Consider the following 21,682-nt stretch of genomic DNA (forward strand, 5'->3'; position numbering starts at 1 on the left):
AAGAAAGGGCTTTAAGCGACACATCATATCTATAAAAATCAAGGCAAAATCTTCTTTATTTCTCTTGAGGAAGAGAAAAGTTCTGTAACAACCAGGGTCTAGTCTGGTTCATATAGGTCTTTTTTAGAGTTCTGCTGTGTGTATAAACATTTTACAGAGCACAAAAATCAAGCAAAGACATTTTATATACGACAACTACAACCATACCTGAACATAGTCTAAGTATAAACATTGTCCAAACTACAAAATGGCCAGTTATACCCTTAACCTGCCTAAAATAAATAATTAAGATTTTCTAGATGATATTTATTGAGGTGTCCAGTCATAAACCCATCCATCACATTATCCCAATGCACAATGTGTTCTGTTTCCTAATTCATCGCCAGCTCACCAAACACAAACTCAAGTCATTTCTGATTCTTCTGAGTTGTCTCATGGTTACCCATAGTGCATGTTTTCATGGTTAGTCAGTCAATAAATGCAGCTACATGTAGCTACATGTCAGCTCCTGGCAGTCTTTCGATGGAAAGTGTTGATGGCTCCACAGACTTTCTTTGATTCCTTAAATAAAAAGTAGTTTTTTCTTATACATTTGATTATTTTGATTTGATATGTGATTTTTACTTTATTTTTATTATACCTCACTGAATTCAGAGATTTTCAAAAAATCTTACAAAACCTAACCAAATAAATAAATAAATAAAAACAACAACAACAACAACAACAAAACAGAATTAGGGCTGGGGAAATGACTCTGCTGGTAAAGAGAAATTGAAGGTCTGAGGTCAGGTGTCCAGAATCAAGGCAGATGTAGAAGTGTGTGTCTGTAATATCTGAGTTCCTATGGTGGATGAGATGCATGATCAACAGACCATCCAGCAATTACAGGATGGCTGGTCTGTTGTATGCAATGGCAAATAATGAGAGACCCAGTCTCAGACCAAGTGGAAGGCAAGAACTGACACCTGAGGCTTTCCTGTGACTTCTGTTTTGTCTGTACTTCTCTCTGTCTCTCTCTCTCAACCCTCTCTGTCTCTGTCTCTCTCAGCCCCTCTCTGTCTCTGTCTCTCTGTCTCTCTCTCAACTCTTCTCTGTGTCTCTGTCTCTCTCTCTGTTTTCCTCAACCCCTCTCTCTATGTCTTTCTCTCTGTCTCTGTATCTCTCTCTCTTTCACACACACACACACACACACACGCACACACACACACACACACACACACACGATTAAAAGGAAACCCACAATTCACTAAATTGATTTCTCCTTTATAACTTTTTCACTTTTACTTCAACAAATAGAGATGACAACTCAGGGCAGTGTGAGTTTGAGTGCCTCTTCCTGTACTCTTTAGGTGGGCATTGGCTGCAACACTTAGTCTATGTAGATCAGATGGACAGCTGAATCTGAACCTGCTATAGCAAATTTATCATTTTCAAATTCAGAACATTTTCATTTAGCTCCAAAGACAAATTATGTCCCCAGTTTCAGATTCTAAAGTTTCAAAGAATTAGTTTATTTGAAGTATCAGTCATCCTTTTCTCTTCTACAATATCATCTATCAGCTTTAAGTGAGTGTTTTATCTACTTAGGAGCAGAAAGGCATATTACAATGCAATTACATTAGTTCAGATGTTAGTGTCTTCACCACCTTCTGCAGTGACAGCTGGATGAATTGTCATCTCTGTAAGTCTCAACGATGAAGTTACCATATGTCTTCCAGGTTGGGTTCTGTCCTTGGGTTTGGAATGTTCTTACTCCCTGGTTAAGGGAGTAATAGCCCTTCTCACAATTATCTCAATATTCAATAAATTTGTGCCAACCAATAGTTTGGAAACTATTCTGCTAAGTAGCTTTTGGTTAGTTTGCATTACTCCAGGCCCTCTACCATTTATCTCTTTTTAAAATTCCAGCTTATTTGATACTCTAACCTAGACTTACTGTCATCCGTACTCACAGAGCCAGAGATACTACTATTCTTAAGCACATGCTTACTGTGCTTACTGACAGATTTCTGTAATTTAGCTCTGATCTATCTGAACTGGCCTCCTATAATTACTGTTTCAGCAATCTGTACTTCAGATATTTTGTTTACCCTCTTCCACCCATTACCTGGGTTTGTGACCAAGCAGTAGTTTTGTGGTCAATATCTACTCCTTTTGAATGTGATATGCTTTTGCATCAACTTTATCAGTATAGTTCTGCCTTTTAATTTCATGTTTATGGCCTCAGTTATGGAGGTGTGCCAGGAAAAGAAGAATGAAGAAATGTAGATACATATAGGGAAAGAGGATTTTAATATATGTCACCAAGAAATGATAAGGCCAGTCTGTATTTATATAGACAATGGCCAGGTGATGTTCTGTATACTTTAAAACACAGGACTGAAGTCAGCAGGTGAGTTAAGTATATGGAAACATATTTGACAACAGAATCTGGAATTCAGAAAATGTAACAAAGATAGAATTTTGTGATAAAGTAAACAATTTCCTTACAAGATTGTTTAAAGATTAAGAATATGATGGTTGGGCTGATGAGATGGATCAGCAGATAAAGGCTCTTACATCCAAACCTGACCTGAATTCGATCCCCAGAACTCATGTAGGGGAAAAATAGAATGGACTCTTTTAATTAGTCCTGTGATCCCCATCTACATACCTGAGTATGTGAGCATGTATGCTTGTAAACATCCACAGTAAGTAAATAAATATAATTAAAAGTAATATAGAGATAATACCATTCATGTAATGATTCACATCAAGGTCATTAGAGGAAGGAGTCTTTGAAACAGTCTGCAAAGATGATGTGGAGTTGAATCTTGGGTTATAGTTATATTAGGGGGCAAGGAAAGGAAGTCTGGCATAACAGGGGCAGAAATAAACCCATACCCTATTCTTAGAAAACTAGTGTAAGAAATCATAACTAAAATCTTCCAATAACCCAAGATATGGGTTTTAGTAAGTTATAGCAATTGGAATCCATAGGCAGGAACAGACTGGTCATAGGTGAGGGGATTTACAGTTGGGGTTGCTTTAAAGGAAGAGGAATTTCATTCAGTTGAGTAGGATTTGTTTTCCATGTGTCCAGCTTATTTCAAAGGGACAAACAATATCTAGTCTCAGCTAAACATTTTAAAGAACACTGGTTTTGTGGTTCCGTATCTGGTCCTGTCTTGTCAGTAGTTTGGGCACAGGGGGAAAGGTCAATGGTCGGCATTGTTACAGGTAAACAAGAGTAGCATTCTGGAGTTTTATGGGCATCCTGGTCATGAGAACAGCAAATTATATGAAGAGGTCTTTGTGATAAGTCACTTCCTGGAGTGCAAAAGAATGTGAGGGGTACTTTAGGAAGCAAAATAATGGGCAAGTTTCTTAACTATTGCTGTTTTCTCCATCATAGAACTCAGATAAAGATTAACATTCAAAGGAAAGAACAAGCAGTCTAAGAAATGTCTAGAACAATAGTATCATGATAATAAGGGTAACTGAGGTAAAAACTCAGGTTTATGGTTTACATGTAATTGTTCTGCTTTGTTTTTATGAATTCAAGGATGCACAAACAGGACAATAAGGAAGGACTGGTGAAGAAAAGATATACAGTTAATAGTTTTTCCTTACATGAACTTTATTGTTTGGAGAAAAAAGGAATAAATAGATTAGTGCACATAACCAAGACCAAAGTTACCATTACCCTGGACTTTCTGAAAAGCTTTGGATAGAAGAGAGATTGCTAAGTTATTTTTTCTAGGTTATTCTAGCAGGTAGGCTGCCTGTGGTAGATTTCTAAATATCAGCATAATTTACACTCAAAGTTCTGGAAGTAGAGACTGTCCATTTCTAGAGGTGTCACTGTGGATACCTGCAACAGATTGGGGTTGTGGGAGGTTCTCCAAGGCCACTTTTAACACTAAGTTGTTGTTGGCACATATCCTGATCAATTTCAAATAATTCTGAAAGAAGCATTTGAAAAAAGGAAGATACAAGAGATAGTTTCTATATATAATATGTCCTGGAGAATGACTTTATTGGAGAGTAAACATTGGGCAGAGTAGCAGAGGGGAGTGACTTCTTTCTCTTTTGCTTTCTTTTCCTTTCTTCTTTTGACAGAGTCTCACTCTGTAGCCCAAGCTGGTCTCCAACCTCATAGTCCTCCTTCATTAGCTTCTCTAGTTCTGGGATTACAGGATTACAGGTATGAGTCATCACAGCCAGCTCAAAGGATGAATTTTTAAATTGCAGTTTATTGTTTTTTTTAATTATAGCAACATTTATTGAGTATATATTTCATGTCTGGCACAATATGGAAACTCGGGATGGAATAGTAAACCACACAGACATAGTTGTTTCCCCTTGTGCAAGACCTCTAAAACGGCTAAAAAAAGAAAGAAAGAAAGAAAGAACTACAAATTGCAACTGGTGGCACAGAAGAAATGAACAAATGGATGAGTCAGAGGACCAGTGGATGATGCAGGATATGCTCTGCATTTAGTGGTCAGAGAAAGCCTTTCCAAATGTGAAACATGAGAAAAAAGGCAAGTCGTCCTGCAATAGATGGATGCCCCAATCCAAGGTTCCAGAAGAGGCAAAAGCTTGAGTTTGAAGGAGCCATGAGAAGTAATTCTCTATAAGGGAGTGTATGAAATATAATGAGGATGGAAAAGTAGACAGTGTTCATACTATTGGATAGACAAAGAAGTTTAGATTTAGATTCTAGGCCTAACTTAGGGTTTTAAGCAAGAATATACCAAGATACAAGTTATCGGTTACATTTGAGGGTTATGTTACGTAGGGATATTGTTTACATGTAACTATGGTTGTGAGAACTGTCCAGTTGATTTCTACTGAGTAACACTGAATCTCCTGTTTCCACCCACGATGGTCACTAATACTGGGTGAGCAGATTCCCTGTCTTTCTGATGGGGAAGTAGGGAAGGCAGTCGGTAGTCTTCAGACTCTTCCACCTTTCACATGAAGCAGTTGGGTTGGGCCACAAACACTCAGTTGCATTGCCTTCAAATTGCATTTTAAATAATGGATCTGTGATTCTATCCTATATAGTAGTATTCAGACTGCAGGAATCTATTCTTTTGCTGATTATTCTCCTAATGTTCCCAAATAGCCAAATTCATAATATTCTGTCTTCATATAAGAGAAGATCTTGAAGATTCTGACCAACCAAAAAGAGAAAAAAAACTGTACAAACACTAATATTACTTTTCCAATACAGTTTTGATTGTATTCCAGTGAATGCCATTGATTCCTATGCAATCCTTTTATTCAAAGGCAGCACCATAATTTGACAAGCCCCAGGAAACCAAGGCATACAATGAGTACAAAATGAATTGTCCCAGTAAGAGATGGGATTGCATCTATTTACCCACATGTAATCTTATAATACAAGTGCCTTTTATGGTGTTTGCTTATTACAATAATGTTTTTTAAATTAACTTCAAAATTAGGTTAAACCTTCACAGTTGGTTTTTTAACGTTCTGCTACCACTGGAATCTGGAGGGGGTGGCTGACAGAAGAAAGGCATTCACTTCTACTTTCTCCTTTGCAGGACATAAACATGATCTCTTATGGATTCATAGATATGACAGCATCTGTAATAATTTTAGCCACTTCTATGACTATTCAGTAACTATTATTTAATTTACAAAATGTACCATAATCAGTCCTTTCTATTCAACTTAATGAACACATTTAGAGGTCCCCTTTGTTGTTTTGCCTTCTCTGTGTAGGATTTCTACTTCACCTCCTACAATCTGAACACAACATTGAAACTTTATAAAGCAGTAATTCTCAGTTCTAGTTCTGTGAGCCTCCAGAGAGTCTAAGATTATTTTGATAGTTCTTACTAAACTATATTGAATTGTCTTGTCTATTACATAGGAAAGTAGGAATAGAGGAAGAGAAAGATAGAAGGAATAGTGATATACAGTACATTTAGGACTATGGGGAAGGGCATGAAAACAAATCAGGTTTAGAATCCACTCACCCCTGAGGATGGTGAAAAGCACTGTGGTCTCCTGGAAGGATCCCCGAATCCCTGAAAGCAAAGCACAGAACCTCTGTCTTCCATTATTCTGTTAGGGAAGGAAGGGCTGAGATGAGATCATCTAAAGGGCTCCCCAAGCTTTCACTAATTACACGAACAATTTACTGTAATTTTATGAATCATCACAAGCCAAGTTTGAGATAATATATACAGACTTAGGAATTTTTGTCCTGAATTATGTAGTTCAGCCATTTGCATTGATAAAATTAGCAAGACAACTGCCAAGTTTCTGGTTTGCTATGTGCTGTGTAGACACAGCCATAAGGGAAAATTACACAACAAGGATAAATAATTGTCTGCCTAATCTCAAGTTCTACCCAAACACATCACAGCAAGTCATGGCAAGAACCTAACTGGTTGCAATCCATCAGTGCAGTGCTCTGATTTCATAGGCTCACATCTCACCTAGACAATGGGTGTTCACATGGCCAAGAGGCTTATAAGCAGATGTAACATGATTGGTGTCACACTCCTAGAATTGGAGTCATGCCCAGCTTTAATTTCTGAATGTCAGCCCTGCAATCAGATAAACAGATCACATAATCTGATATCAGACCGTAGGATTTAGAAACCCCTGAGGTGTTTTTGCTTTTAAAGATGAATGTTGGAACTATCTACTTTGTCGTAAAGCCATGTTAACTCAATGTAATTGAGAACATTATTGTGGATCAATGTAGGATCTTTTATCAATGCAAAAACCCTAAAATATAAGAATAAATATAAATATACAGAAATAGTTCAAAGGAAAAATTTTCATCCGGGTTAACATTCCTCAAGAGTCAACCAGATGAAACCAACACCAAGCATGGAAAACCCCTTTTAAATGGTTACCCAAGAGATGCCCAGAACATGACAGGCTATTGGCCTTTGTTGACTCCCAGAGTTAGGAGATTAGATCCTACTCTTGAAGACATCATGCACTTCAAAGGCAGGACCCAGAGGCCCTTGAGCTGGAACTCAATGATGTGTGTCCTGAGTATGACTGAGAAAATTTATGAACTGTTTTCTAGGTTGTAAATATCTCCCACCTCTGGGGTTTCTCTATTTTAGGTAGGTAGTTAATAGTGATTCTTTATGAATTTTCAGACATCCTTACTATCTCAAAAAATAAAGGAAACAAACAAACAAAGACAAAAATCACTAGATAAGTTCTGGGTGGCTTTTTGAAATGCCATACAAAGCTTATATATAATTTTTAAAAATCTGATAAAGGAAAACTTACTTATCCTGTTAAATTTCTCCTGAGTATTAAACTAATAAATAATACCAAATGCATCACATCTGGGTGGTCCTGTGTGGGGTTTTCTTTTTGTTGCTGTTTTTGGAAAGAAGGTAGGCTTGGCTTGACTCACAGTTTGAGAAAACAATCTGTCATGATGGGCAGGGCATGATTTCTGATTTTTTTTTCTGGTTGCAACTTCCTCCAAAGTATGTCAGGTAGAATTATAGAAAACACTTTTCAGGTTGAGGAGAATGAAGTGCCAATTTCTGTCATGTCTGGGAAATGTTCCTAAGGAAGTATGACTTTTTGGCCTGGGAAGTCATTTGGGAAGACAGCCACTTCCTTCCCTGTGCAGACTCTGGCAAGATTTCTCACTTGGGAAGGTAAAGAAATGATGGAGTATGGTGCATATGCGAAAAGAATGATTACATCAGGGAAGTCCCCTGGGGATCTCTTCCTCAGCTCACGCCCCTCAACAGATGACCAAAAGACTTCCCAGAAATTAAAAATCTTTTTCACAATAGAACTGGAAAATCTCAGTTTATATGGTTATTTTAAAGCTTGAACAATAAATTACTGAAGTATAGAATTCTATTAATATGACTCAATGATTTTTTTCTTAAAATATACTGTAATAACCTGACATATAGAAAAATCACCACTCCCAATGTAACTTGCCCATTGGGTACAAGATTCACTACACACATAGAGACACGTGGCAGTTTGGATCCTGCTCATTCAATGTGAGTGCTCATGTTTTCTACAGAGCTAAAACCCAAAATAAGGCTATTTCATTTGAAATCTATTAAGTATAGGTAGGATCTAGGTTTTCCTGGTAAGTAAGCTGAGGCTTCAGCAGAGATGTCATTAACTTTTGTACAACAGCCTTCATTCTTATCTTGCAAACATTTGACTTTTCATTTTGCTACCCTGACAGTTTGACCAGTGATTCATCTTTACCTCTGAACTCATTTCTGAACCTTGGCCTGAACTTCAAAGTTTTGTTTTCAAAGAAATCTCTCTCTCTCTCTCTCTCTCTCTCTATATATATATATATATATATATATATATATATATATATATATATGTGTGTGTGTGTGTGTGTGTGTGTGTGTGTGTGTGTGTGTCCTATAAGAAAAAGCCTTATAAGGCAGTCATTTCTTTCCTTTTTCTAGAATACTTGAAGAAAGTTTCTCTAAGATTTGATGAGTACTCAGTGAGGAAGATGGAGAAGACAACTGATTTATTAGGCATCCATGTGAGCCGGGAAGTGACACTATGTTAGATTTTTGTCTTCATTTAATATTCAGTTTTCTTCATTTCTGTGAATTTATCATTCCTGCTTTATGAAAATATGAAAAAGCACGAAAGGTACATATTGAGTCATTTTGTGTCAAACCCCTAAATACAATACTTGGCCTATAACAAACATTGGACAATGTTCTCTTTCAGAGCAAGCACATGACTAAAACATGAAGTGCATTGTGAAGGACTTTAAATCAACACATTTAGTTCTTATAACAACCCAATGAGGGAGGCACCAACATTACTGCCAATTATAGATAAGGAAAATTAAGCTGCAAAAGGTTAAGTAAGTTACCCAAAGCTATAGTAAATTATCACAGGGAGGAATTAATGTAGTCCGGCTCAAGGATTATCCCATAACTACTCTGCTAGGTAATTTAAGAATAGTCATGCTTAAAATAACTACCCTTTAAAAACTTTCTTGCATATCTCAATAACTGTTAGTGAAATTAATAATTATAAAAATTAAAATTAGCAAGGAAATGGAGGATGTCTCCCATGGCCATGAACTCTAATTTATTGGGATTCATTTTGTTACCCCAATTTTAAAGTTGGAGTTTCATTATAGATCCACATTTTTCCTGCCTGAGGTTGTTGAGTTTTATTTACATTTTTAAAAAATTCATGTTTTTTCCTCTATTTTATAATTTTCAGTATTTTGTGAGCATAGATATTAAGCATGATGCTAAAACTTGGAGACAATACAGATGCATACTATTTTAAGGCATGTTTTAAGAATTGAGATTCATTAGCTAATCAAATAAAAAAGTTCTGCTTTTATGGAGTATAAATTTGTGTGAATATACCCTCTTAAAATATATTTGTTTATGATTAACTGAAGACTAAAAAAGACACCACAAGTAAGCATCTAATGCAAGGGCTACAATTTCCACATGAAAGAAAGAGTAGTTAATTCTCTCCAGAGTAGTTTAGCAGTTGGAAACACAGTTGAGCTGGGTCATGAACTGATAATCATAAATTCAAATGACTCAACTTTTTTTATACATTGAATAAAGTACCAGCTACTATATCTTCCAATCATATGCATTCTTGGTGAAAAGGATTATCTTTGGACCAGAGCCTGAGAACAGAATTCTTGTGTAACTAAAGTATCAGTGGCATCTTTTAAGGAAATAATTAATAATTGAAGAGAGTAGGGCAGAAAAAGATGGACAAAGATGAGAGTTGAGAAGTGTGGTCTTGAGTCACCCCTCAAAGAACTCTGAAGAGGATTTGCACCACAACACAATAGGAGGAAATCCAGAGAGACATAACCCCTCTGGTACCTGAGATAGAGGCGGCCCCAGTTTGGTTTGTAGGTCAAGAAGGCAGGTGTGGGTTGTTGCCAGCCAAACCACCTGCAGCAACTGGGAGATGGGAGTCAGGGCCTGGTGAGGTAAGATTTGCACAGGTCACAAATAGCAACAGTTACAATGTGCAGAAGCCGGCTGACATGCATGGGTAGTGATGCAGAGTTATAGAGCACATTTGAAAAGTAAATGAGAGATAAGGTAACACTGACAAAGGGTTTTTCTATTTACTTATTTATTTTTTGCTATGGTAAGCTATTTACAAAATCAAAACTAGACTTGTGTTTCACTCATTTTCAAAAGAATATACAAGTATGTGTGTGTGTGTGTTATTCTCCTGTTTACAGCAAACAGCATAGGATCTGCAATGCTTAGAGATCAAAGGTGGAACTTACTTAGGCTTTTAGAAGTCTCTGATGAAGCTTGGACATGTTCACCTATTTTGTCAGATGGGAGTTTTAACTTTCAGAACCATAGATAAGTCTACATTGGAAAAAATAGAAGTGAACCATATTCCTGAGACTGAAGTGCATGATTCCCTCTGAGTGGCAATATCATAGCTGATGTCACATTTCACAAAATTTCTGTGCTTATCTGTATGCTGACTCCGTATTCTTTCTGTCCTATCATATGATGCCTTAGAACTAAAGTCAACTGTCAGATCACTCTGTTATATTACGGAGTCAACACCTCCATAGAACTATACATGGCTGCCAAGTCAGTGTGTAATTGACAGATGCAGTAGTAGTGAGCTTTATGACTGTGCTACTGGAAAAATACTATCAGGTTTGGAGTTCGTATTTTTACTCTTTGAAGTTGGCTTTTCATTTTAATCACAGTAAGAAATGAAGTATCCAGACTAGGAATGTAGCTCAGCTAGAGAGAGAGCTTGCCTGGTCCTGGGTTAGATGGGATATTAATTTTTCTGATTGTGTATGTTAACTATATAGATAAAGTATAAGAAGTTCTTAAAACAAATTGACCTATCCTTCTTTGATTTTTGCCTTTAGTCTTTGGATCTATTTTCCTTTCAAATAAAAATGGCAGCCTTTTACTGACTAAAAAGCCTGTATTCCCTACTAGCTTCTATAGCAATGACTTTCCTTGGTTAATAATCTTCTTTTTATGAATGTCTGTTTTTTTTAGCACTTCACAAGACATATCTCCTTTTCATCCAGAAATATAGTGGTGTTATGCAGGGTCTTATTTTATTTACAAACGAAAAGAGAAAATAATTTTTTTTCTTTCTTTGGAATTTTTTGTCATACAAAATCCATAAGTTACACTAGAGTCAAAGAAATCTGAAACCCATAGGTGGTTAAATATTCAACAGACTACACAAGGTCCCATTTATATTTTGTGAAGTATTTTAAAATATCATTTTGCAACTTCCACATAACCTTCAGTGAGGAAGGGTAGGCACAGTTGTACATATTATTATTTCTAGATTAGGAGATTGAAGCAAAGAAATGAAATCTAATTAGTTTGAGACTGTATGACTAGTTGATGGAAGAGTCAGGGTAAATGATAGGGTTGTTTAGTTCTGAAACTTGCAGGGAGTAAAGGACGCGTGGATGGTATGTATGTTTTGGGTGTCACCAAGACTCCATTGCAGCTGCCTTTGACATTTCTTCTTAATTAAATTCTTAGTTGTTACTCTTTGAAAAATATAAGTGCATAATGGATTATTTTCTCTTTCAAAGACTCAGAAAACAAGGGACAAGGGTGAAGGTATAATTTAGATCATTATCCTGACATTAAAATTATGTGTACAGACTCAGCATTTTAATATAATTTAAAATATGAAACAGTGATGACAAAGAAAAATATAGATCCCAGTGACAATCAAAACCAGTCTAGGCTCCAGATTGACATCTGGTGTACAACTCAAGAAAAAGAAAATGTGAGTCAAAAGGGACATATGTGAGTAAGCTGCTAAGTACTCCTTATTGCTTTCCTTTGAGCTTTGGAGGCAACGATGATGTTTAGCATTCAAGATAGATGAAAATAAAAAGGGAAAGGGAAGTGCACCCCAGCCCAGTGGTGACTGGTAGAGTAATTGTGGGCATGGCCCCAGGATGATAGCAGATTCTATTTAATCAATGTTGACAAGGCTGGGGAGAGCTGGGCAGGTCCCAAGAGGTAATGTTTTACTCGGAAATCCACTCAACCTAATTTCAGTAATGTAGGGCTGTGGAGGGACCTGGAGAAGAGCCAAGAAACAGGGCCATTAGAGCTCCATGTGGGCGACGGCAGCTGGGAACACCGCCATCCCTCCAGCAGCATTGCAACCAGACTGCCTGGATGGGCACGCAAGCAGCCGCTGCTGCATATGCTCCTGGTGTTTGCTCATCAACAGAAGGAAGGCACAGACGTACTATTCTCACCCTTTCGAGGAAATGAATGAAACCCATCAAAGGCAAGGTCTGCTTCCAGCATCTTTCAGCAAGGATAGGAGTCAGGTTGGCGTAGAACTTGAATGACCACGGTGAAACTCTTCACTCAAATCTCTTTTGTGGTTTTGTCACTTATGAATACCATTATACTGTGTAAATGGATACATATTTTTACATATTGATTCTTCTTTTAATGGGGCTTCGATCTTTTATTTTTAAGAATGGTAGTCATGGAGTTAAGGGTGTAGCTCACTGACAGAGCACTTGCCTAGTGTTCCTAGCATGTACAAGGCTCTGGGTTTCAGAAAAAAGAGTGGTGTGGAGAGAGAATGGTAATCATGAGTCACATAATGTAGAAAAAACTACGTGGGTCTTCCATTTTTCTAATGGCAAATTCAAGAGAAGTGACTCAAGAGAAACGATGATGAACTCTACCAAGTTATTCTTTTCTTTGCCACTCTTTTCTCCAGTGAGAAATACCTCATTCCAGAAACTACTAGCATATACAATTGTATTTCATTGTAATCACTGTATACTTTTAATTCATAGAAGAGCATGTAGCTCAGTTCCTTTCACCAGATACATTAGTGAGGGGATGAACACATTTTCCTTCATTTTGAAGTGTCTTTCACCTTTGATGTATGAATAATATGACTTCATTGTCTATGATGTTGATTTTCTCTTTTAAAGCTAACACATAAATAAATGATAAAATTAAAAGAGGCTTCCTGCAAGCATGATGCTTTCTAAGAGGTCGTTGGGCTTAGAAAAGCAAGTTTTTGCAAAGGGTAAAATGCTGCTGAGGCAACTTACAACTATTCGTTAAATATTAAAATCATCTGTCTAAATTTTCTCAATATTCTTTTTATAATTAGGTGGAATTCATGTGACAGCTTATGGCATCAAGAAAGTAGATTAAATATTTTTAAGTTCCAACCTTAATCTTCTCCTATGGATATAATTGTTTACTCTTGAACATATGACCATATTTTATTAGAATGTTCTCCTAATCTCAGACCTTGTGACACATAAATATTTTTTTCTTCTTAATGCAAGCCAGCAAAACGCATCCCAATCCCTCATAAGGGGACAAGATTTGGGGAACTAATTTTGGTGTGATGAAGACCAACTTGGGGACACAACATCTTGCCACATGATATCCCCTGCCCACACACACATACATGTATACAAGTATATGTTGTCAAAGTATTTTAGCTTGCCTGATTAAATTGGGTGGCTTTTAAAAAAAAGAAATTTACTTCTCACTGTTTCAACAACTGGTAAATCCAAAAATCAAGCCTACAACTAATTCACTTTGTCAAGTGAGGATCTGATGTCTTAAAGAGCTAACATCCCCACCGTGTCTTCACATGGCAGAAGGAACTAGAGTGCTCAATGATCCACTTTTTAATAACCTTCTGCCAAATCACACGGTCTAATCATTGACTGAAGACTCCACACCCCTTAATATTAACACCAGGGATCAAGATTTCCACCTACAAATCCGAGGGACCACAGTGCCATGATTCATTTTTTGCTTCGTGTGATTAAAGGCAGCGTCCAGAGCTACATGACTAGGAAAAACTGTGCTCTACTCTTTATCTTACAGGATAGCTGCTTTGGTTCTGCATCCCATGTCAAACTCACTTGCCAGCTACCTCTGCTCCCTTGTTTGATGTCACATGGCAATGAAAACGTGACTTCAGCCCTTTAGCTTCTTCAGCCTCTTAAGTAGCGACTGTCACAGAGGGAAAGTGATGCTCTGCATGATGGATGTAGTTATTTATGCTAATTGGACTGTGGAAATTGGAGTGACCAGCTGGCCTCAGCCATTCATGTCTTTCATGCTCACCACCATGATCAAAGGTTTTTTTGCTCAAAATACCAAAGATTACACATTAACTCATCTCTAGCATTTGCAAATTACATAATTAGTACCAGAATGTGCCAAAGCCAACTTTCATATTACCAAACACTAATGAGGGTTTTTTATACCATTTTGAACCATTTTTCTTAAGTCCAACTTCTAAATTTTATTGACACTGACTGAAACTATAACTATGGACTTGTGCCATTTTTCCCACTGAGTCCATCCATCTTGATTGGGCTAAGGGGAGAGCATAGGATGTGGTATCAAGCAGAAGGCTTAAGTAGGCTCTATGACAGGCTAAAGTAAGCTGCCACTTACCATCCATGTGTACAACTTTATGTAAATTATTTAATCTTTTGCCTCAGATTCCCAGATGTAACATAAGGTGGTTAGAGTAGCTGCAAGGATGGAAATGAAACAATACAAATGTACTTACAACTGTTCTGAGCATTGACAACATCTTAGAAATATTAGTTTAAGCAAAATACCTTACACAAAGGGCCAGGACCCTCATAATTTACAGTGACTTCCAGGCGTAAAGACTGAAGAAAACACAAAATCATATATCTACAGTTGTATGGCCAGTGTGATTTATTGTCTGTAAGACTTGTTTATGGTTGGCATCAGTGGGGATGAAAACCCTTTAATCACACAGAGACATTCTTTCCTGCAGGCAGGTTCAAATGGGCCTACTCTAAATCACAGATATCCTAACAAATTCCCTTCCCTTTGATCTTAAAATCCTTCACAGCCTGCATTTGGTGTCCATAAAAGTGGCTGCTTTTAAAGCAGGTGTAACCCCACATCTGACTATGGGTTCTTTCATTTGTATGTAGGGTTTTCTTTAGTAGTATTATGGCATCTTCATTTTAGCTGGCCTCACTTTTTAATTGTGAGAGATGGCAAGACTGATACTTTCTAGAGTTTCTTCCCTTCAAGACTTTTAATTTATTCATTTATTTATATTTATTTATTTTGAATAATTTCTTGGGGACCTGTCAAAACTTCATTGAACACCCTGCTTTCATGAAGCAGTCAGCTCATCATCTCAAACAAAAATGAGCTTTCTGCTTAATGGTCTAACAGAAGAGTTAACTCATGTTTCAAGCAAAACAAGGTATACATAGAATTAATTTTATGTGTTCCTCTTAATTAAGATTCATTTAAATGACTAACATTTCAGTTGAATCTCATCAATTGTCAATTTCTGGTGTTTACATTCAGGTGCCTTAAAAAATAAACTTAGTTTTATAGTGAACCAAAAACTTCTAGACTCTAGGTACTGATTTTCTAGTGCTCAGTTGGTGAAACAGGTATTCTCCTGACTTCTGCTACTCAAGTTTCTTCCCCTGAAACAACACAAGAGGAAGACGTGAACTTTAGTCCTAGATTGGCTCTCAGGAAACCTTGACTTAAGAAACGTCTCTTTCTGTACTTTAATTTCCTTATTTATGAAATAAAGATAATTATTCATTATTTCACTCGAAACTTGTTGAGATCTTTCCCTCTATGACTTCTGTGCTGAACACTAGGAATTCAAAATGGAACAGAAATAGATATTGTGGTCCCTAAAGAGTGTATATCTAAGTTGTTAAGTTGAAGGTCCCCTTCACTGATCACACTCTGTAGTTATAAATATTTCTTTGCGTTAAATAAATGTGATGTAGATTTCAGTTTGGAATTGATATTTATTATAGTTTTCACTATTTCCCCCAGCATAGAAAGATATTTACCACACTACAGATGTGTGCCACATCAGTTAAGTAAATAACAATTATATCTATAATAGTTGGAAGCATCAACAGATAATTTGTAGATCTCAAAGCTGCCTTAATGTCAACAATGACTTTGTGTCATAATAAACAGCTTTTTACAAGTTTTCATCTTTGTGCTAGGCTCAGAAAAAGAATGCCAGGAGAAAGTACTAGAATTGAGAGGATTTAACCTGATTCCACCCCCAACAAAGAAGTGAAGCATTGCCGCTTTTCAGGATCAATTGCAATCTTTGACTCCTGTTTATTCTCTTAGAACTTCCTTTCTTTATATCCCACAAGCACAAAATCCTTCTTATTTTACTCAGCATACAACCCCCTTTCTCTTGAGTTTTATAATATCCCTCAAATCATATATAATCATAGTTCCCAAAGCTTTATTCCAGTAGGAGAGATTTGAAGTATTCTCCTGCTTCAACAACTGACCCATCTGTGCATCATTTGAATATTGCTTCCATAGTTTTAAAAGGGCTCTAAAATTGCTCCATGGAACCAATAAAGACATTAAACCACTTTTGCCACACTCTTAATATCCAAAGGTTTGAGCAGTGCCAGGTTCTATATGCATCCTCTAAAAGAATTCTAGATTGCTACACAAGGACTGCAGTGACCTAAGTCATTGTGATCTCTTCTGGTTTACACCAAAAGTTCATAATCTTTGAGGAATGCTGACACATGCAATGTTATTTTGACAAGATTGAGTTCATTGTATCCAAAAACTTGTATTGATACAATGTTCTTCAAGAGGTAATAGTTGTCACTTTGAAAACTGTCTGGTTAAATGCTCTTTCTGAGTAACCATTGTGTTGCGGAAAGAAGTAAAGCACACTGGATTGAGCATCCTGTAAAGCCAGTAAGACTTCAAAAGTTCAAGTATATATGAGCCGTTTTAACATGAAAGTATTCCTCATAGCTACTTACATTACTTACCAGATGAGAAAGTCTGGATTTTAAAACCCATGTATGTTTTTTAGATGTATTTACAAAGAAGGAATTCCAAACGTATGTTTGATAATGGTGGTCTTATTTAGATATAAATATTCATCTTTAAGTGAATGCCAGTCTATGTGTAAGTGACTTAAAAGATACATAAATTTTTATAATTCTTCTAATGGCCTGCTAAGTGGGGTCCATTTCACTAACCTCAGCATCTCCTTCTGATAGCAATCCATTTTATTTAACATTGCTCGTTTAATCTCCTTAAAGCATATCTATTACACATTTTTTGCTTTAGTGTTTTCAAAGCCTACCCATTGCTTTCTAATTAAATACAAATCTACCAGATCCAACTGACTCCAGTTTATCTGTCTAAGGAAAACTGATAGCAATAGTGAGTAGGTATTAAGAGGAGAAAGCAGCCGGGCGTTGGTGGCACACGCCTTTAATCCCAGCACTCAGGAGGCAGAGGCAGGTGGATCTCTGTGAGTTCGAGGCCAACCTGGTCTACAGAGTGAGTTCCAGGACAGCCTCCAAAACAATACAGAGAAACCCTGTCTCGAAAAAACAAAAACAAACAAACAAACAAAACAAAACAAAACAAAACAAAACAAAAAAAAAAAACAAAAGAGGAGAAAGCAATAACGAAAGCTACACTTTAAAGGGCATGCGTATCTTTAACACCCGAAAGGGTGGAGAAAACAAATGCTAACACAGTAGGCTTGGGGCTTCTGTCCTTAAGTTGACTTATAAAACTGACTTATTATTATCACCTGTGAACTGGGACATTGCCAAGTTCTCTCAATTCCTTATTTGATAAGAATAATTCCCTGAGCCTAAAATCTGTGTAAATGGGCTACTTTATGTTGAAAATCTGTTTTCATTCTGGGAGCCTGGCTTCAGCTCATGCTAAACAGTGGGCACCTTTGTGACCAGCTCCCAGCGCATATCTGAACTTGTAGGCTTGAGTCAGTATCTCTAATAGATGCTGTCTTACATGTGTTCTCACACTTCATGACTGGAAGGATTAACGGAATCCTTAAAGCTCCTTGGGGAAGAAGAATAACAGCTCCTTGTGTCTGTTCTACCATTTTTGCCCCATGCAGGTTCCAACTCCCCTCTTCGTTTTGTGTCATTCCACTATCATATATTATAACCATGGCTAGGGTTTTTTTGCTGAGTCTATAAGACCTCTCTGAAAAATCACTTGACTTAGAGGTGGTCTTGATTGCCACTAAGTAATTTTAGGGACAATGGATTCTATTTAGACAGGCTGACATATTAGTAAAATGTCTTGTAGCATATAATCGGTTGATAAAGTTATCTAGGGAAAGCTTTGGAGTTGAGGAAATTAACCTTCATAAAGATAAAAATCTATCTGTTGAGCAGAGCAATACTCACTTCATGGTTCTTGTGTATTCCCTTGGAATGTACTCAGCTGTAAGAGACTGTAAACCATTAGAGTTCTTTAAAGTGCTTGGTTCTTTATCTGCATCGATGAGAAGGATGATGGAAAGGTGTTCAAGTGTGATACACCCCACGTAATGATGAATTTTCTTTCCATTTCACTATATTGAGTATACAGACTGTGTCTTTGTGGTCATAAGATAGGCACTACAGTTTCAGGTATTTTTTGATGTTCTCTGTATGGGAAAGAGGGGGGCACAAAGGACTAAACCAACTGTACCTTCCCAAGGAAATCTCCTTCCTCCTAATCAAACTGCAGTCTTTAGTGGCCTCCTCTGGCCCCAACAGAGGATTAAATTTCATGTATTTTACTTTCTGAAGTTCACACAACTAGAAATAAATGCTAAGATAAACTAGAATGGATGCTCAATGAGCCACATAAATTATCTGCCAGAATTATTCTGACAGTAAGAAAGAGAAAAATAAGGTTACTGTGGGTGCCTCGCTTGTGAGTGAGGCTGAAAGGTTAAATACCAGTGATGTGCTGGAGATAGGAGTCAGTGGATGAAGGTGCTCTTCTCCAAGCCGGAAAACCTGAGTTCGATTCCAGGGACCCACAAGGTGGGAATAGAGATCTGACTCATTCCTGCAAGTATCCTCTGACCTAAACAACACAAACACATATGCTCGCCACCCCCCCCACATGCACGCACGCACGCATACACTCACACACGCACACTAAAGAAATGTAATTCTACCGAGTAAGACTTGTCCTTCACTTATGTGTTACTGAGCAGCCTTCTAGAATAAAAGTTTCTGGTCTGGGAAATTGGATAGCTGGGATATTAATCATCACATTATTGCAACCTCTCATCCAGTGACTTGAAAAGAAGAAATGCACTGTGCTGTTGAACAGATTCATGAGACAAAATACTAACCCTCCTCTCCCTCCCCCTATCTTGCTTTCTTTCTCAGAAGCTGTAGATGAAGCCAAACCTAAGGAAAGTGCCCGACAGGATGAGGGTAAAGAAGACCCCGAGGCTGACCAAGAACATGCCTGAACTTTAAGAAATGGCTTTCCATGTTGCCCCCACCTGAACCCTGTCTCTCCCGCCCTTTCTCTGCTCCACTCTAAAGTTTCCTCTCCTGTCCCGCTCACGAACGTGAGCCTGTCCTCTTCTACCTACTAGCCCCTTCTCTCTGTGTGGCAAACATTAAAAAAAAAAAAGCAGGAAAGATCCCAAGTCCAACAGTGTGGCTTAAACATTTTGTTTCTTGGTGTTGTTATGGCGAGTTTTTGGTAATGATGATGCAGTCATCTTGGGAAATTCTTGCACTGTACCCCAGTTTTTTGATCTGGTGCGTGTGGCCCTGTGGGAGTCCACTTTCCTCTCTATTCTCTCTGTTCCAAGTGTGTGTGTGTGTGCAATGTTCCGTTCTGAGGAGTCCAAAATATTAAGTGAATTCAAAACCACTTCTGTTTCCTCATTTTAAATGTGATGGAATGAACAAAAAGGATAAAAAAATTAAAAAACCCGGTTCGTTTTAAAAATAAATAAATAAATAAGACAAATGTGCCAATTAGTGTAACTTGAGGCTGTGAGGCTCCTTTTTCAATCTGAATATTAATAAATCATGACAGTAATCAAATTTGGTGTCTCTGTGTTTCTTTTCCCCATCCCTTTGACCACTTTGTTCTTACAGTTCATCTTTCCCCTGAGCTCTTACACTGCCACCAACAGCCCTGATTAGGGAAACACAGGCCCTGGCCAGGACCAAAGGCTGCAATCCTGATGAGATAGTTGGGTACCACAAAAGCTTGCTAGAGGGGCTGAGACAAAGAATCACAGTTGGTGTGACTTAAACAACAGACATTTATCATTCACAGTAGTGAAAACTAGAGGTCTGAAATCAAGAAGTTGGCAGTGTTGATTCTTTCTGAGGCCAGTTAAAATGGTGTGTTACAGTCTTCTCAACACGGCTTATTCTAGATGGCTATCTGTTCTCTGTATCTCTTCATAGCTTCCCTCTATCCACATCTTAGTGTCCAAATTTTTCTCTTTTTAGGATTTGGCCTACCATAATCGCCTCATTCTGACTTTATTGTGAAGATTCTATTGACAAATTACATCATTACTCAAAGAGTAGTGGTTAGGGTTTCAACATAGGAATTTATGGGAGAGATACACAGTGCAGTCCATATAAATGCTAAGGTTTGCTCTTACTAAAGTAATTTCAATTGTGCTCATGATTCAGAAGTTTGGTTTATTGAATGGAAAATGCTCTGGGTTTCACCAGGTTAACTGTCATAGAGATGTCCATACCTCTCAGAAACTGCAAGGATTTGTTTAGATGATTTATTTTAGCATGAATATTGAGACAGTCTATTCCGTCCCCCCCCAGATTATGAAGGTCCATCCTCAAAAAAGGCAGGTAGATAGTTACAACCATTGCACAAGCTGATGCTGATATGAAAGGAAAGGTATACCTTACCAGGGGAAGTGAAGACTTGAGGCAGTTCAACTGGTAAAGTCCTTGCTACTAGGTAGGAGAACCCATGTTTGACCCCCAAACCCATTTTAAAGAAACCCAAGTAAGGTAGGGCTTGTTTGTAATTTCAGTTCTGGAAAGGCAAAGAGAAATTGATCTCTGGAAAAGGAAGGATGGATGGGAGGAAGGAAAGAAGGATGAGTAACCTTTATTAGATTCATACCAATCAGTTTCAAATTTCTTTCTAGTTTTAATTTTCTACAATGGTTCTATTACCTGATGCAAATTCATGAGTGGTCATGTCCTGCAATAGCCATAGGATTCTTTAGAGGCAAGACATGGCCAAAGAATTCCTTTCTACTCTCTATGCTAATCTACACACAGAATTCTAAGCTGAGAGGAGAAAACTAAGATGAAGATCTTAAAGTGATTATGGTCATGGATTTAAATAAAAACATTTTAAGAGATCCAACTGACGCTGGGCTGTGGTGGTGCATGCCTTTAATCTTAGCACTCGGGAGGCAGAGGCAGGCGGATCTTTGTGAGTTCGAGGCCAGGCTGGACCGACAGCCTCCAAAACAATACAGAGAAACCCTGTCTCGTAAAAACCAAAAAAAAAAAAAGAGAGAGAGAGAGAGAGAGAGAGAGAGAGAGAGAGAGAGAGAGAGATCCAACTGACACTTTGGCACCTCTTTTCATCTCCATATGACAACTTAATGCTCAAAGAAACCTGATGCCACATGGAGTTTGAGTCCTGTGTGACCCAAAGATCTTCACTTGGTTACTGACAATAAGTGAAATTTCCACTGAGAGAAACTACTACAAAGAAAAAGACCGTAAACCATCACATTGAATATTAAAATGATTTGGATGCTTGACTTTGTTGTGAATTGATACTGTGTGTGTGAGACACACACTGTG

At 37.6% G+C, this 21,682-nt stretch overlaps 1 protein-coding gene across 1 annotated transcript in view; it reads left to right on the plus strand.

Annotated features, from left to right (window-relative positions):
- Positions 1-19,921, plus strand: part of Gap43 (growth associated protein 43) — an 88,170-nt gene extending 68,249 nt beyond the window's left edge. Inside the window, exon 3 of the mRNA XM_005074736.4 lies at positions 19,247-19,921. Within this exon, the coding sequence (XP_005074793.1) occupies positions 19,247-19,332 (86 nt within the window). The 3' untranslated portion in view covers positions 19,333-19,921. The remainder of the gene's footprint in view (positions 1-19,246) is intronic.
- Positions 19,922-21,682: the final 1,761 nt, after the last annotated feature.

The sequence above is a fragment of the Mesocricetus auratus genome, unplaced genomic scaffold (assembly GCF_017639785.1).
Source record: "Mesocricetus auratus isolate SY011 unplaced genomic scaffold, BCM_Maur_2.0 Super-Scaffold_100008, whole genome shotgun sequence".
Classification (NCBI taxonomy): domain Eukaryota; kingdom Metazoa; phylum Chordata; class Mammalia; order Rodentia; family Cricetidae; genus Mesocricetus; species Mesocricetus auratus.